The sequence below is a fragment of the Urocitellus parryii genome, chromosome 9 (genome assembly GCF_045843805.1).
Source record: "Urocitellus parryii isolate mUroPar1 chromosome 9, mUroPar1.hap1, whole genome shotgun sequence".
NCBI lineage: Eukaryota > Metazoa > Chordata > Mammalia > Rodentia > Sciuridae > Urocitellus > Urocitellus parryii.
In genome coordinates, this window is record NC_135539.1 from 142298171 (window position 1) to 142314095 (window position 15925).

General features: G+C 44.5%; 2 protein-coding genes and 1 non-coding gene across 3 annotated transcripts in view; 2 read left to right on the forward strand and 1 right to left on the reverse strand.

Annotated features, from left to right (window-relative positions):
• Positions 1 to 13091, forward strand: part of LOC144257033 (L-selectin-like) — a 29702-nt gene extending 16611 nt beyond the window's left edge. Inside the window, exons 8-13 of the mRNA XM_077802961.1 lie at positions 3797 to 3982; positions 5261 to 5446; positions 6926 to 7057; positions 9420 to 9438; positions 12738 to 12839; positions 12953 to 13091. Coding sequence (XP_077659087.1) covers positions 3797 to 3982; positions 5261 to 5446; positions 6926 to 7057; positions 9420 to 9438; positions 12738 to 12839; positions 12953 to 13091 — 764 coding nt within the window. The remainder of the gene's footprint in view (positions 1 to 3796; positions 3983 to 5260; positions 5447 to 6925; positions 7058 to 9419; positions 9439 to 12737; positions 12840 to 12952) is intronic.
• The window catches only part of Firrm (FIGNL1 interacting regulator of recombination and mitosis), a 363157-nt gene that overhangs the window by 118805 nt on the left and 228427 nt on the right, over positions 1 to 15925 (reverse strand). The gene's annotated exons all lie outside the window — the stretch shown is intronic.
• Trnar-ccu (transfer RNA arginine (anticodon CCU)) lies at positions 10175 to 10248 on the forward strand. The gene has a single exon. It is a non-coding gene; the product is annotated as a tRNA-Arg (tRNA).

The following is a 15925-nucleotide window of genomic DNA, read 5'->3' on the forward strand; positions in this document are numbered from 1 at the left end:
TTTCAGGCTCCATTTACATGGTATATAAATTTGCATTTTTTCACTTTCAGCCTGTGGCTGTCTTTGCATGTAAGGTGAGTCTCTTGAAAATAGCCTAGAGGATCTTGTTTTTATCTGTTCTGTCTGCCTATGTCTTTCAATTGAAGAGTTGAGACCTTTTACATTCAATGTTATTGCAGAGAGATGTTTATTAATTTCTGCCATTTTGATTTATTTCTAATGTTTAATTTGGTCCTGTTTCTCATTTGCTTAGCTACTCTTCAAATGATATCTGTTGATCTTTGAGCTCTGGGGTTTGTTTTTTATTTCTTCTGTTTGTAGTATTTCTTTAAGTAGGTTCTGTAGTGCCAGCTTAGTAGTCATAAAAATCATTTTAGTTTCTGCTTATCTTTTAGTGTTCTTATTTCATCTTGATTTTGAAATATGGATATAGCAATCTTATTTGATCTTTATTTTCTTTCAGAACTTGGAACACATTTCAATACCTCCTGACTTTTAAAGTTTGTACTGAGAAATCAGAAGTAATTTTGGTTGGCTTGCTTCTAAATGTAACCTTAGGTTCTCTCTTGAGGCTTTAAAAATTCTATCCTTGTTCTGTACATTAGGCATTTTAATTATAATGTGTTGTGGAGAAGTTATTTTTTGATCTTGTCTATTTGGGGTTCTGAATGTGTCCTTTATCTGAATATCCATCTCACTCTCAAGGTTTGGAAAATTTTCGGTTGTTATTTCCCTGAAGAGGTTATCCATTCTATTAGCCTGTATCTTAAAACCCTCCTCAATTCCAGTGATTCTTAAGTTTGTTCTCAATATTGTCCCAGAGTTCTTATTCATTCTGATCGTAGTTACTTATTTTGCTTTCTTTAGTGTGTCTGAATGTTCATTTCTGGCCACTTTGTCTCCCAGTCTGAGATTCTGTCTTCACAATGGTTGACTCTATCAGAGAGACTTTCAGTTGAACATCTTATTTGATTTATTATGTCTTTCATTTCCATGGTTTCTGTTTGGTTCCTTTTCTATATCTCTGTCTCTTTATTGGATTTCTCATTCATATGCTGTACTAATTTCCTTAATTCATTCAGTTTTTTCCTGTGTTCTCTTGGAATTCATTGATCATTTTTATAATCATTCTTTAATTGATATTTCATTCATTTCATTATATTTGGGGTCAGTTGCTGGCGACTATGTATGACTTTTATATGGTGTTCACCTTGTTTTTACATATTTCTTGTATGTCTGTGTTGGGTTTTATGCATCTGTTGGAATGAATTCCTCTTATACCCTTTCTTTGGGGTGTGTGTGTGTGTGTGTGTGTGTGTGTGTGTGTGGTGTTGGGGATCGAACCCAGGGCCTTGTGCATGTGAGGCAAGAATTCTATCAACTGAGCCATATCCAAAGCCCCATAATTTTAGGATTTTTTTAGGCATGTCCTTCACTTGCCAAAGTGTTGTAGAGCGATCTAGATTGGGATAGGATAATAGGTGTGGTATCCACAGACTTCGCATTAATTCTTTCTGTTTTTACAGTAAGGGATAGGTGTCTGTGAGCAGGACCTGAGGGTCCACTCCTAGCAATTCCTACTTGGGGTCTGGTTATTAGTTTGTGTTTTTGTATTTTCTATTCTTTGTACTAAAGTACAGCTAAAGTTTGGATGCCATTAAATTGTGCACAGAGGTGTGCTGTCTTTTGGCTGAGTTTTAGTTCTGCAACAGAGTCTCCACTCTGTGAACTTGTAGTCTCCCAGCACCTCAGAGAATAGGGGAAACAAACAGTAGCAACAACTGATGCAATCAATATATAGCATTAAAATAAATGCTCAGTTTCTACTATGACATATGCATTAATGACCACAAAAAAACAGGAATGATAGTGTCAGCAATTACCAACAGCAAAAATAATTAAGAACCTAAACTAGATCTAGCATTAAAGAAAGCATAACATGTCAGGTGTGTTATCCACAGCAATGATAATTGCAACAACATGAGTGGTGGGGGCAGGAGTTATATAAGCAGTAGTTATAAAAGATGGGGAAAGTGCAGTTCATTTAGAGAAAAGGAAGTGTGATAGGATGGTAGAAGAGAGTTTACATATTCAAAAAGTAACAGAGAGAATGCAGAAGAGATACAGCAGGTGATGCATATCAGAATGAGGAGGAAAAAAAATAAGAAAACCAAAGTAAAGGGAGATAGAAAGAGAGAATTTTGTTCTCATATGCCCACAAACACAGCCTTCCCAGGCTTAGCCCCTGAGTGTATTCACACCCTCCATTTTGGATTTCTGACCTGCTTCAAAAAACACACGAGTTGCCAGACCCAAAGGAAAAGTGAATTGGGCTCTGCTTTGTTTTTCTGGCCTGAAGCCCCCTGGGTACAATCTCCTCTGGGCCTGTTTCACTCATGTTCTGCTAGGCACAACCTAGGTCATGAGGTAGGCACTTGGGGGACCATATGGCAATGCGTTCTATGACCTCCCAGTCCTGCAGCAGCAACTGCAGCATGGCCACCTCAAGGTGGCCCTCGCTTCAGCTCTTTGCCTGCTGGTTGAGAAGCACAGAGCACTTTCCTAACATCAGTTTGCAGCATAGCCTCTGGAGCAGCCAAGTTCAGGCTGCTTTTCTCATCTACAGGCTTTTTCAATCCAAATCTGTGCCTGTGTTCCTCTCTGTTATCCCTCTCCTCTGCATGAACCAGCCCACTGCTGCAGCTGACTTGGCTCTAATGTGCTCCTTCATGTTCTTTGTTTAATTAATCCAAATTTCTGAGTCTCTAAGACACTATGACTGTCCAGTTTTGGAACTGGAGTTAAATCCCTACTTTGCTGAGAGGCGGTACTCCTGTACTTGCATCCTGAGCCATGGAGTAATGGGAATGCAGCCTTCCTCTAATCTACCATCTTGACTTTCCAAGATCAATAGTGTTTTCTTCATGGTTGTCTATGTGGGACTCAGATATAACTGGAATATATTAGGCACTTTCTTTTCACCTGAGTTGAATTGGAAAGTTCAATTTCCCTTCATTTGGTCTTGTATTAAGTGTGGAAAATAGAAAAATTCTCCTAATTTCTTAAGACCAATCTTCATTAAATTCTCAAGAGTAAGGTCAGAATTCTGGTTCATTTTTGATTGAAAAGGAGTGAGAGAGTTGGAATGTAATAGTTGTCCAAATGTCATGGTAAGGCCTGAAATGAGCCCACTGATTTCCAACTTTTCACTTCATCTTCTGTACTATCAATCAGAGCAGGGAAATTGATGCTCTTTTTTGAGAAGTTGGTCAAAATCCAAAGAGCTAAGCTTCTGTAACTGAGATAAGTAGAATAAAGACAGAATGGAGGCCAAGATGATTCCTGAACTTTCATCTTTTTCCTGCCATGAAGACTCAGTTTGGAGACCAGCTCTTTCTCTGACCCTCCTGATCCCAACAGTCAAAAATACTCTGGCTGAGGTTAGAATTATTTCCCAACTAAGCTGGTAAGTCACCTTTAATGCAATTTTGGTTTTAAAAATCCAATTACTGCCAATGATGTCAAACTACCTGATATTTAATTAGATATTCTATGAAGCTGTGCTGTATTCTGAGTCCTTGATTTATAGTAATTGAATGGCATGTATTTCCCACACCAACTTCATGAGACTAACATAGTTATCATTGTTGACCTTTTATAGATGAAGAAATTGAAGTTTCAGACTTTAAGTGACCTTGCTTGAAGGCACGAGGTTGTCAACTGGCTGAACTGGGATTCAAACCCAGGCAGCAGGTCCTCTTAACCCTTCCCAACACTGTCTCTTTCCTTACTGAAGTGGTCCAGTGTGAGGCTTTGGAGGCCCCAGAGCTGGGCAGCATGGACTGCACTCACCCTCTGGGAACCTTCAGCTTCGGATCGCAGTGTACCTTCAAATGCTCTGAGGGAACAAAGCTACTTGGAGATGGCAAAACAAGATGTGGCCCACTTGGAAACTGGTCCTCTCCAGAACCCACCTGTGTAGGTGAGTAACTTTAGACTAGAGGCCTTGCATTGGTCATCCTGTGCTTATGGTTTTAGAAAATGGAGCAGAGTCATGAAGAAGTCTTTATTTACTTTTGGATCATAATTTAATATGACATAGATTGTAATGTAATGCTTTTCTAAGGCATCATTCTAACTAAAATCCCAAAAGAAAACCCCTCCAAAAGGGTTGTTTGTCTCTAAATCCAACCATCAGTGCGCAATTGGGTTACAGCAATATAATGTGGTTACGTTTCCATTTTATTTTTCTAATTGCCATGGTGTAAGCAATCGGTCTTGCTGAAGAGTTCAGTTTTGTTCCTCACCTCTTATTAACACTTGTTTTTTATATGGTGTCCCACTCAATACCAACCAATTTTCTTCACAGGGTTGGATTGTTTTATTTGGTGTGTCTTAACATATTTTTTTGCTTTTCCTCTCACATGAACTACCAGGGAAGTAACACTGCTGTAAAAACACACAAAGCAAGCTGGGCACAGTGGCACAGGCCTTTGATCCCAGTGGCTCGGGAGGCTGAGGCAGGAGGATGGCAAATTCAAAGCCAGCCTCAGCAAAAGTGAGGCACTAAGCAACCCACTCAGACTCTGTCTCTAAGTAAAATACAAAATAGGCCTTGGAATGTGGCTCAGAGGCTAAGTGACCTGAGTTTAATCCCCAGTACAAATAAACCCACAAAGCAATCTCTTCATCTCTTCACATTTGAAATACCCGTAGATTATTTTTCCTTTTTAACTGCCATGATTATCCCCACATGGAAGAATATTGGTGGTTGTCTGCATGTGGGAAGTTCTGATGACATTTTCTACATTTATCCTCCTGAAACACTGGTTTAATAGTTCAATTCTTAAAAGAAACATCAACATCCTTTATCAAAGTCCATCTACCAAATTTTACAGAATTGGGATTGTAGAGTTGGGATGTTTATCAAAGCTTCCTGGGTAAGCTCTACAACAGGAGAGAAGGTGGAGATTCTGCACATTTGGGAGAATACTCCAGGGTGCTGTTAGGCAAGGTGTGTGCCCTGCTGCTTCATCAGGGCTGCTGGGGCTTCACCCCCAACCTACCACTCATCATCATTCCAAGAAGATAAAGTCTGGAAGCATCACCAGAAGTAACGTCTAGAAATGAGGACTGCTATATGCATGTGGATGGTCCCATCTTAAGTCAGACAGCTTTGGCTAAAAATCTTTGGTCAAGGGAGAGTTCTCTGCTCCGAAGTACTATCTTGAGTTCTTTTGTTCTGTCTTTTCCATTGAAGTGATTCAGTGTGAGCCTCTGACAGCACCTGACTTGGGGTCCATGGACTGCACTCACCCCCTGGCCAACTTCAGTTTTACCTCCACGTGCACCTTCAGCTGCTCAGAGGGAACCGAGCTAATTGGGGAGAAGAGAACTGTTTGTGGATCCTCTGGAATCTGGTCCAGTCCTCATCCAATATGTCAACGTAAGTTCGCCCAATACACAGAAGACTTGAAGATGGGGCTGATGGACACACAGACGGTGCGACACATCTACTAAACTTGACGCTTCATTTTGTACAATACAAATTTGTATGCATTAATTTACTATAAAATGCTTGGCTGTCCTTGTCTCCTCCTCTAGTGACAGCCATTTCTGTTTTTCATTCTCAACACTTCCTGTCTGAACTTTTAAAATCTAACCCGCTGTCTCTGTGACTTAGCTCTTCTCCATTGTTCTCTTCCTCTGCTCTCTGACTTCTCTTCTCTGTTAGTCCCTTGAAATGCCTCCTCAGAGGTCATCCATGGCCACCTAATTCCCAAAATCATGGATTCTTCTCACTTGCCCCTCAGCTGATGTCTCCCAAGTCTGAGCAAGAGCAGGACTGTCTTCTTCACCTTCCTCTCTCCACCACCTGACAGGTGCCAGCAACACTTGCTGGATCAAAGGCACATTAAATTAGCATATGAGAGGATGGCCAGGAGGTCTGCCCCACATGCCATCTGCACAGGCTACAGAGGGCCTCCTGGCTTGGGGTCTGTTGAAGTCACTAGAGAAGCTAACCTCTGTGTGTCTAGAGTGCAGTGGGGCAGGCAGAGGAGGGGCAAGAAGGCCTCTGAGCCTCAGGTTGTCGGGTACGTTTGCTTTGCAGCCTGGCTAGCATCCATTCCCTCATCTTCCTCAAGCCAACAGGTGCCTGTTTGGTACCTCTGGGAACTTCAGCCTCTCAGCATCCTGTATTTGAGAGTTGGGTGGAGGCATTGTGTGAGTGCTCAGCAAAGCAGCTAGAGGATCAAGGGCCCCAGTTGGACTCTGTGCCAACATGGGAAGGTAGCTTCCTTCATCAGGAGGTATCCAAGGCAGGTTTCTCACATTGGAACTTTTTCAATAAAAATGAAACTACAAATGAACCAAGTTATATTCACAAAGGATATGTAACTGAGTCCTTTTCCTTGTTGGGGAAGGAAGTGGAGGGAGGTGGTAGGCCTACATCACTTGATAGATCACTGCAGGTCTTGGCACATAAACTCTAGTGCTTACGATTGCACGTGTGCTTTAAAGTAAAAACACTAGTAGTTTCCTTTGACAAGTTTTCCAGGTCAATCATTGGCTTCTCTTTTTCCTGAAGCTGTATCTGACTTTGTAGATCTTCTCCGTGTTTGAGGTCCAACCATTGAACAAAGCTCAATACAATGATAACCTTTTCTTGCCAAGATTTTGTAGACTTTCCCAGGAATTCTACCAAACACCCATCAGGCGACAGAGAATCTCTAGGCACTAGGCTAAAGGCTGGACCAGTCTGTTTCTGCGGTAGACTCCTGGGGGGGCCTTTCCATGCATCCCATCTGTCAAGGCCATCAGGGGGCTGTAATGGGAAGCTAGGAAGGAAAATGTCAAGAATCAGGAGCTGCACCAAGGAAATGATGCTGTGGTCTCATATGTGCCTTCCTGCCTTCTGTTTCAGAACCAGACAGTTTCTCAAAGATCAAGAAAATTCTTGTTCTTCATAACTCACTCCTCATTTCAGTGGCAGCCATAGTCACTGCATTCTCTGGGTTGGCATTTATCATTTGTGTCACTAGGCGATTAAGAAAAGGTAAGTGAATTTAACTTCATATGAAAATAAAAAGAAGTATAAAGTTAAAAAGAAAGAAAGAAAGGGCCTCACAGGAAATTGAGTGTATTAGATTCACTTGAAGCAGGATGCCAAGCTTAAAGTTCTAGAAACATCAGTCCCTGGAGACATGTAAAGCAACCTAGGACACACCTCCATTAAAGCAGGCTGGCTGACTTGCTTTGCATTAGGCAAATTTTGAAAATGCCTGTTATCTTGTAGACATCTTGCTAGGGGGATAACAACTAACTGAGATGTTTACTCTTATTTAACTGTGAGATAGGGAGGCATAATCTCTGTCCTCTAAGCACCTACATGCCTCTGATTTCAGTTTTACAGTTTCACTGGGAAGTGAACCTAATATCCACTAAGGTTTTCAGGTGCTGCTCTCAAAAGCCCGACTTCTTGAAGAGTCCCAGTCCTGTCTGTTTCTGAACTGTCCCTGGGGGAAACCCCCCATCCTCTCCCTGCTGTCTGTAACCAAGTACTCCATGTGCACCGCCCTCCAGCCTGGGCTGGAGAGTAGAAGGCAGAGCAGGACTGCCCTGAGCAGCTACTGTCTGCTTCCTGGACTCAGAGTGGAACACCAGCAGAGAGGCACACAGTGTCACTCCCTGTTGCCCCCTGCAGGGCCCACCCCTGAAGGTGGGCAAGAGTCTGCAGCAGGCCTTGGTGTGCACTGCCACATGTGGCCGACTCCCTTGGCAGAACATTCACAGCTACAACTCACAGGCACTGGGCAGCTTTTAAGATACACCTGTTTCAAGTTCAGGGGCCATGGACAGCCTCAAAGCAAGTGCAGACCAACTCCTCTGTGCTAACTCTCTGTCGCATCAATGGGTTGACATTTAAGTTTCCCTTCCTTCCAGTAAGGCAGCATGTGCTCTGTCACTGGATGTGGGATGCCATGCACAGTGGCAATTCCAGGAATCTTCTCCTCCAGTCCCTGGTCCTGCACTCTGATCCAATCTTTCATCCACAGTTAAGGAGATGCCAGATTCATTTTCTCACCAACTTGAAAGACATGGAGGGGGCACAACCTGGGAGGAAGAACCTCAGTAACTAAAACCTGAGAGCACTGAGCAGACACAGTGTCCTCCCTGCTGCTGTGAATTCCAGGGGACTGGATTCCACCATCACATTCCCTCAGTTCTTGGGGAAAGAAGAGTGACAGCTGCCTGTCACCAGTGACCATTCCTTCCATGGAGACGTCCAAGCCTGACCTCAACTGTCCTTTCTTTCTTCCTGCCTTGGGTGATGAGGGCAGAGCCAGGGGCTGGAGAATAGAGTGTTAGTTACACCTGGGCCCTGCCCTGGGATGTGCCCTGCCCTGGATGTGGAACTTTAAAGACTTTGGGGCTGAAAGCGACCTTTATAAGGAGGATACTTGTCTCCAAATTCTTAGCTTTTAGCCCAAAATTCAAAGAATAGAATCAAGGTCATGTGTTTTTCACGAGGGGTGAGCTGGCTAAGACTCTTGTATGAGTAGGTGAGAAAGGCAGTAGGATTGTTTTTTACGTTTTTTACCTGGGAGTCATTTCTGTACAAGATCTCAATCTGATAACTTGAAAACTGCATGCCCCTGCTGTGGGAATCAGTGTGGGGCAAACAGGAAACAGATAACGGGCACTTAGGCTAGTTACAGTTATGCCACCAAGAGCCAGAGCCCCAGAGATCCCTGACTCTGTGGGAAGTCAGAGTTAATGCAACATATAGATGTCTCCATTTGTGAATCTTCTACCAGGATCTCTGACTTTCATATAAGTGGCTTTCTCTTCCAAAGTTTTAATTGTAAGTTGTTTCTTTAATGTATGGAGAATATATTGCTACAGAGGCAATGCTAGACATGATGGCTTGGTTTTCAGTCTAAATTCACAGAGCCTCAGCTGATGTGTTTAGAATTAGAAGTGAAAAATAATAATTGTATTCATATACAGGATGCTTCTGAGAATCTTTTAGATCGGTAGGTTCAAAAATCCAGGGAAAGGCAGCAGATGATGAGCAGCTGCCCCGAGATGTGAGCTGACAGGTGGCTGGGTATAGTGGGTGTCCCCAGCAGGCAGTTCAGCCCAGATGTCTGTGTTTGTGAGCAGCACAGTGAGGGATTGAGCCATGAGGCCTCTGCATCCATAGCCTGCTGTGCCTGGGAACCTACTGCGGTAGATTGAAACTGCACACCAAGCTAAAGGGGCCCTGGGTGCCTCTAGACACGTGGGGGTCCACCTAACAATTGCATAATATATTTCAAAACATAGTTTTGGGGGTGGGAATCTTCCTTTCCCTTTACTTTAAAAATTGAAATTGTCTTCTTTTTGTTGATGCCATTTCTCTTTTCTATTTTTAGGCACGAAATCTCAGATACGGTAAGTTTTATCAGTGAGTAATTTCCATATTTGTTGATCCTTTCTCTAAGTAGAAAATGCTTCTTAAAATATTTTTTATTGTTATGGCTACTCACATTAATTCCATAGTTAACACCATGGGAGTCTCATCTAAATGAAGTTTTTAGGTAAAGTAATAAATTGCTAGCTTCTTAAAATTTGGGTGTCTTTTTTTTTTGGTGCTTATAAAGCAAAATATATGAATGTGTAAATAACTCTCTATTAGGAAGAATTATTGTGTAAAGGGAGCTTTTCCTGATTGTCCCTGATGTTTCTTTAAGTGTTAGAAGCATTGTGTTGTTTTTTTATGTTCTGTGTGAACACACATGGAGACTTCACATGGTCACTGAGAAACACTCCATCCCACAAGCATTTATTAAGCAACTAGTATACATCACGCCTTAGGAAGAAAGTACAATCCCAGACCCCAAATTTAATATATTAAATCTTTTTTTCTCTCACTTTGGTATTGAAACTCTAGTGCTTTAATTGGAGAAATATTGCAGAATGTTGAGAAGAGTTGAGGACACATGGAAATGCATGGCCCATCTGGCAGCACTGATGATGGCCAGAGATTTCAGATTTACGAGTTTAGTGGCTTGCTTTGGAATTTTAGAGAGGTGAGGGTAGGAAAAAACAACTGTGGAGATGAGACTTGGTGAGGTACTCATGCCCGGCTGGACAACTCAGCTGCTATTAAAATGCTGCTTGTGAGGGCTGGGGATGTAGCTCAGTTGGTAGAGTGCTTGCCTCCTATGCATAAGGCCCTGGGTTCAATCCCCAGCACCACAAACAAACAAACAAACAAACAAAAATGCTGCAAGTGAAGCCAGATGATTCCTGAAGAAGCTGGTGCTTGCTCAACCACCCTACCAGCCACCAGTCATCACTGAGAAAATCTTAGCGTTCAGGGGGCTGTAGCTTAGAGTGCAGCAGAGAAGCTGGGGAGAGAGGGCACCAAGGCCAGATCCGGAAGCTGTATATAAGGCACACTAGGAGCGGGGCCTCATGCTGAGCTCTATGGGATGTCACCAGAGACACTGATGCAGTGTGTGCATCTCACATCTTGTGGGGATCACCCTGCCCGGAGTGCAGACCCAGAGGCGGGTGAGTCTGAGGCAAAAACACCAGTCTGGAGACATTTGGAGTTATGAGGTTAAAGCTCAGGGTGCCCCGTTAGAGAAACCACAGTGAGGCTGGACTCATGAGGCGACAAGAGGTAGGATCAACCGAATGTGGTGCGTAATTGGCAGAGAGACACAGAGAAAAAGAGAGAGAGCCAGAAGAGTCAAAGAGGCTGCCTGAGTCCGACCTGGGAACTACTGGGGGGGTGGTGTTTACGCTGAGACATGAACATAAGAGAAGGAGCAATTTGGGACGTGAAGATCTCAAGCTCAGGTTTGTACATGCTGAGCTTCAGGTGTCTGAGGGTCACCCACAGCGTGTTGGGTCTCTCCAGCACAAGGGGCAGGAGATATGGGTTTGGGGGTTCTCTCATTTCAGGAGGTGATGGCCATCACAGGAGGGTGCACAGGAACCCAGGGACAGTGGGAGCGTGGGAAAGGAAGAGGACCTGGGAGAGGGTGGCAGGCAGAGGAGCATCAGCATCTAAGTCAGCTAAGGGAGGAGGAGAAGGAGACGGGCCCAAGCAAGGGGAGGGAGACTCGGGGCCACAAATCTAGGGAAGAAGGAAGTGGAAATAGTCTCCATGTGGCTGGGAGAACAGCAAGGTTCCAGGGGTTATAACATGGCATCCCTGCAGACACAAGATGAAGTCAGAGGGCAAAGGGCTGAGGAGTCATTGGGATGAGGAGGGGAGGTGGAGCATGTGTTTATGTCTTTAAAGTCAGGCTCTGAAGGAGGGTTGTGGGGTAAGTGAATGGGGACATAGACCAGGGGCTCCCTTCTATTTTGGCGTTGTGGTGTCTCCTACATGAAAGATGCAGTTTTCCCTCTGGTGCACCTGGAAGTATTTCTTTGTGATTAAAAACTTTTTCTGCTCCCATTTTGCCCCATACTCATCACCCTATCCCCAGCCCACTGTTCTTTTGTGTGTGTGTGTGTGTGCGCGCTTTTTTCTTTTGGATTGGTGCTGGTTGATTTTGGTGCTGGTGCTTTACCCGGCTACATCCCAGCATCTCACTAAGGTGCTGAGGCTGACCTTGAATTTGCTGTCCTTCTGCCTCAGCCTCCTCAGTCACTGGGATTACAGCCATGTGTCACTGTGCCCCGCAGCTCAGTCTTTTGCTACCTTCTCTGTGCGGACTCTCAAGTCCACGGAGTAAAGGACGGCTCTGGAATGATACCTGACCTGCTCAATCCTAATTCTTTGTTTCCAGTTTCAATTCAGTGTCTGGCATGTCCACACGCACTTAAATACAGTAAAAGTTGACACATGTGTAACTACAGTCTCAGTTTTAATGAAGATCAAACCCCATCTCTGTCCTCCATGTATCTGAGGGGCACCACTCACATAGAAAACTTGTAAAATTGATGGTATCATTGCTTTCCAACTGCAGTAAATCAAAGGGGCTCTGCTCACGCTGAAGGGTCCCACTGCTCTGTGGCTCACCTGTATAAGGGAGGCCATCCTATCCAGCCACCTGCAGCCTGCCCGCCTCCTCGGCCATCTCCCTTCTCAGCTGGCCAACTTCCACACACAGCGTCTCAGCACCAGACAAAGGAGGGGACACGATGATGGCCTCATCTGTTTGGAAGTTGTGGGTACCTCTGTCTCTTCCTGTGAGACCCATGCACACGTCTGAGTCCCTGCTTCTCTCTGAGCACCATTGTTAACACACAAGAAGCTTCTCTGAAATGCTGGCTGCAGGTGGCATCTCCTCAGCTCTGCAGGAGAGGGACTCCCTGACTCCTGCTGAATGCCCCTTCCCCTGCCCCAGGTCTCCTACCACCTCCCGCTTCAGCCCTTAGACTCCTGGCAGCACCCGCCCTCGCCCTCCTTCTTCACTAGCTCTCACCTTGGCCAGCCAGAGGCAGTCTCCCCTCCCTGGCGTCCCTCTACAAGGTCAGTCTGTACCTGGCAATTTTGGACTTAAGTATAATCTAAATTTCTAACCCAGTCTGTTTTTTAAATTGTAATATGTTCTGATTTCTTTCCAATAAAATTGGATGCTCCTTAAAGGCAGAGATTATGCCAGATCTCCAGAAAGTCCAGGTGGTTGCTTGACCCTCAATAGATGTGTGTCCAAATGAATCAGAGAGAGCATCAGAAAGTGCGCCCTTAGGCCAAGTTGCAGCCAACCTCTCTCCATGATTCTCAGGAGAGAAGAGGCCCCATCAGAACCTAGTCAGAAATACCTCCTTGCCCCATGGCCAGACCAGCCTTCCTATGACTTTGTGCCTCTTAAGAGAAGCAGCTTTGGGTAAGGATTGCACTTTCCCTTCCAGAGTCATTTCAGGTTCTGCATTATAGCAAAGGCTAGTGCCAGAGGCTCTCCATCTTGCACAGCTGCAAGGATGTGTCATCCACATTCAGGTGGCTCCCGGGGCACCCTGAAGTTGTGCAGTGCACGACCTGCACAGACTCACTGCCTGCGCTGGCAGCCCTCACTCTGAGTGCTGTTCACTGGGACATCAGGGCCAAGGACCCCAGTGGAGACTGCTTTGGGGAGTAAGATGTGTGTGGTTTAGAAAGTTATCCTCAGACGTCCATGTTTCCCCCAGTTCCTGCTCTCTGACAGCTGACGTGCCTCTTGGCTGCCTCTCTTCTCCCTCTTGACTTGGCCATTGTCCACAAGTGCCATGGAACAGACAGGAAGAAAATCTGCCATCACCAAGCAGCCACAACCCATGGAGGGACAGGGAAACAGGAGTGGTCGCGAAACTCCACCACCTTTGTCCCGTGGTCCTGCTGATCTCATGGGCTCCCAATATCTCCTGACACACGCAGCCTCCCTGGGGGCCTTGAACAGAGTGTGGCATCTGGGCACAAAGCTTGTCCTAGTGCAGTTCTGCTAGTGGTGTGTCCAGTGCTGATGGATTAGCAGTAGTCGTCACCAAGGCTATGATAACAGTGTGGTCATTTAAAAATATGATTCTCTGAAACTGGTCTTAGTTGGCCTCCAAAGGCTTCAGGAGAAAGCTGCCTTTTCCTGATAAGCCTTCAAGGGAGAGGTGAGAGCCCACAGTGTGGGAGGAACTAAGGAGTACAAGTGTGGAAGTGAGGTGTCTGTGTAAGAAAACTTAGCTTCTGTGAGGTCATGAGCAGGAAAGAAGAGAGAAAGAAAGAAATGTAGACATAGGTAAAAAGCACTGAAGGGTTGACTCAGACAATCAGAAATGAAAAACAAAACAGACTCTGGTTAAATGTGGGTCATGAAGATGTTTTAGGAAAGCCCCTCCTTTGCTGTTTTTCTTCAGTGTGAACTTACCTCTTTTATTGTTAATTTTTTTTAGTTGTGCATGAACCTTTATTTTTATTTATTTATATGCCTCCCACATGCTAGGCAAGCGCTGTACCACTGAGCTACAACTCCTGCCCCTCTTTTATTCTTAACAAAAGTATGAGTCAAGGAAATGATCAAAATGTCCATGAACTCACAAAGATAAGTTAGAGACTGGAGTGGGAAAAGCTCCTGGTCTAAATGCTTTTACAAATGTGGGTTTGAATCAATTCTGACCTCTCAAAAGAAAGCAAACTCAGTTTAGTTTTGTCAGTGCTACTTTGATCAAACCCTCATGCTGGGCTGGGGTCATGGCTCAGTGGTGGAGTGCTTGCCTCACACATGTAAGGCACTCGGTTTGATTCTCAGTACTGTATATAAATAAATGAATAAAATAAAGATCCATCAACAACTAAATTTTTTTTAATATTAAAAAAAAACAAACCTCATGCAGATTGGCAGTCCTGGGTCAGTGCTGAGGAGCCCAGTGCTGTCCACTGGGCTCACTTGTGTGACTGTGCTGGCTACTAAGCCAGGGCATCTTCAGGACAAGCTCATACATTAATGCACCTTCATAGTGTCTTTTCCTTTGTTTCACCTAAACTTTTGTGGAAAAATTTGAAGATCTAGCCATGATCCTCACGACCATGAGATCACCCTAACTCTTCCCATTTGGGCTCCTGGGTAAACTTGGTTCATGTCGAATAGACATGCCCAGAAACACTGGCATCCACTACCTTAATGTGTCTGTCATTTTAACCTTTTACTATGTGCTTTATGACCTTGAGCTTGAAATAGAGCCCTTTATGATTCAAAGTAACTTTAAAATTAAAGGGAACTTCCTGATGATTGCTTTTCTGCATCTGGAGTTTCCTCCTGCTGAGAATGGAAACTGAGAAGCCACCAGGGAACCCCAAAGGTGCCCAGGAAACGCATTGTGTCAAGTTTCTCATTGGCAGACCCACTGCATCTATGTATGGCCCTTTCCTGCCTCCTGTCCCCCTGAACTTCCCTTCTCTTATGCAAGATGCTCACACACCTGAGCCCCCCAGAGACTGAGGTTGGAGACAGACCCTCCCTATCTCAAGGCCGACTTTGAATATGCCTATTTTTCTTCACCAAAATTTGTGATGAATTTTAGTGGAGTCCAGTGGTGGAAACTTTGTTCCCAGTAATAGTTTTTGTTAAGCATCAGGGAGAAAGAGTCCCCCACCCCTGGGCCCAGCAGTCTCCATAGAGGAGACTAATGACATTTAGGAAGAAGGGGGTGGACTCCTCATGGCTAGAGGAAAGTGCAGTGGGAATTTCCAGGGAATCCCAGGAGCTGCCTGGACATCTTCCATCCCAGTTACTCCCTTCTTTACTGCTGCAGCATCAAAGGCCTGTACAGTTTTGTTGGTGAAAGAGGAAGGTTTCAGAAAACAGATGGGTTCCAGCCTGGAGAGCCACTGTAGGGTGCCCTGAGAATTTGATCTGCACTGTTAGGGCCTGAAATAAGCCCTTCACCCTCCATTGGGTAGCCATTTGGGGGCTACACCTGGGAGTGTGTATAAAAGCTGACAGCCAGATTCCCAGCTGTTTTGTCTTTTTGAGGAGAACCATGTGGTTTGATTTTGGTTTCATTTCTTGTTTTAATTCCATGATTAAAAAGGAGTTAGTATCCACTGCAACACTGCATGTCTGTACATCTAAAAGCATACTCTGATTCAGGCAGCTGTTTTGTTTGTTACTTGACAACTGACTTGAAAAAGACCAGAATGTGATGGCTGCAGCAACAGACTTATCTACATAAATCTTCAGAGGAACATACCCCACTCCCCATTCCGGCCCCTTGTCCAGGAGGAGCAAGTAGTTATGGCCTGGTCTCCCCGGTACCTTGAGCTGGCACACATACCCCTTGGTGTATAGGGCTTTCTTAGATGCAAAGAAGGAATCTCTAGCTCATAGTGAAACATTAGGAAGGACTTCCTAAAAGCAGCATACTTAACTGACCAACACTTTTGACATTTCATTAGCATGTTTCTTCAGTCATCAGAAAAGCCTCAAAAAAAAAAAAAAAAAAAGCA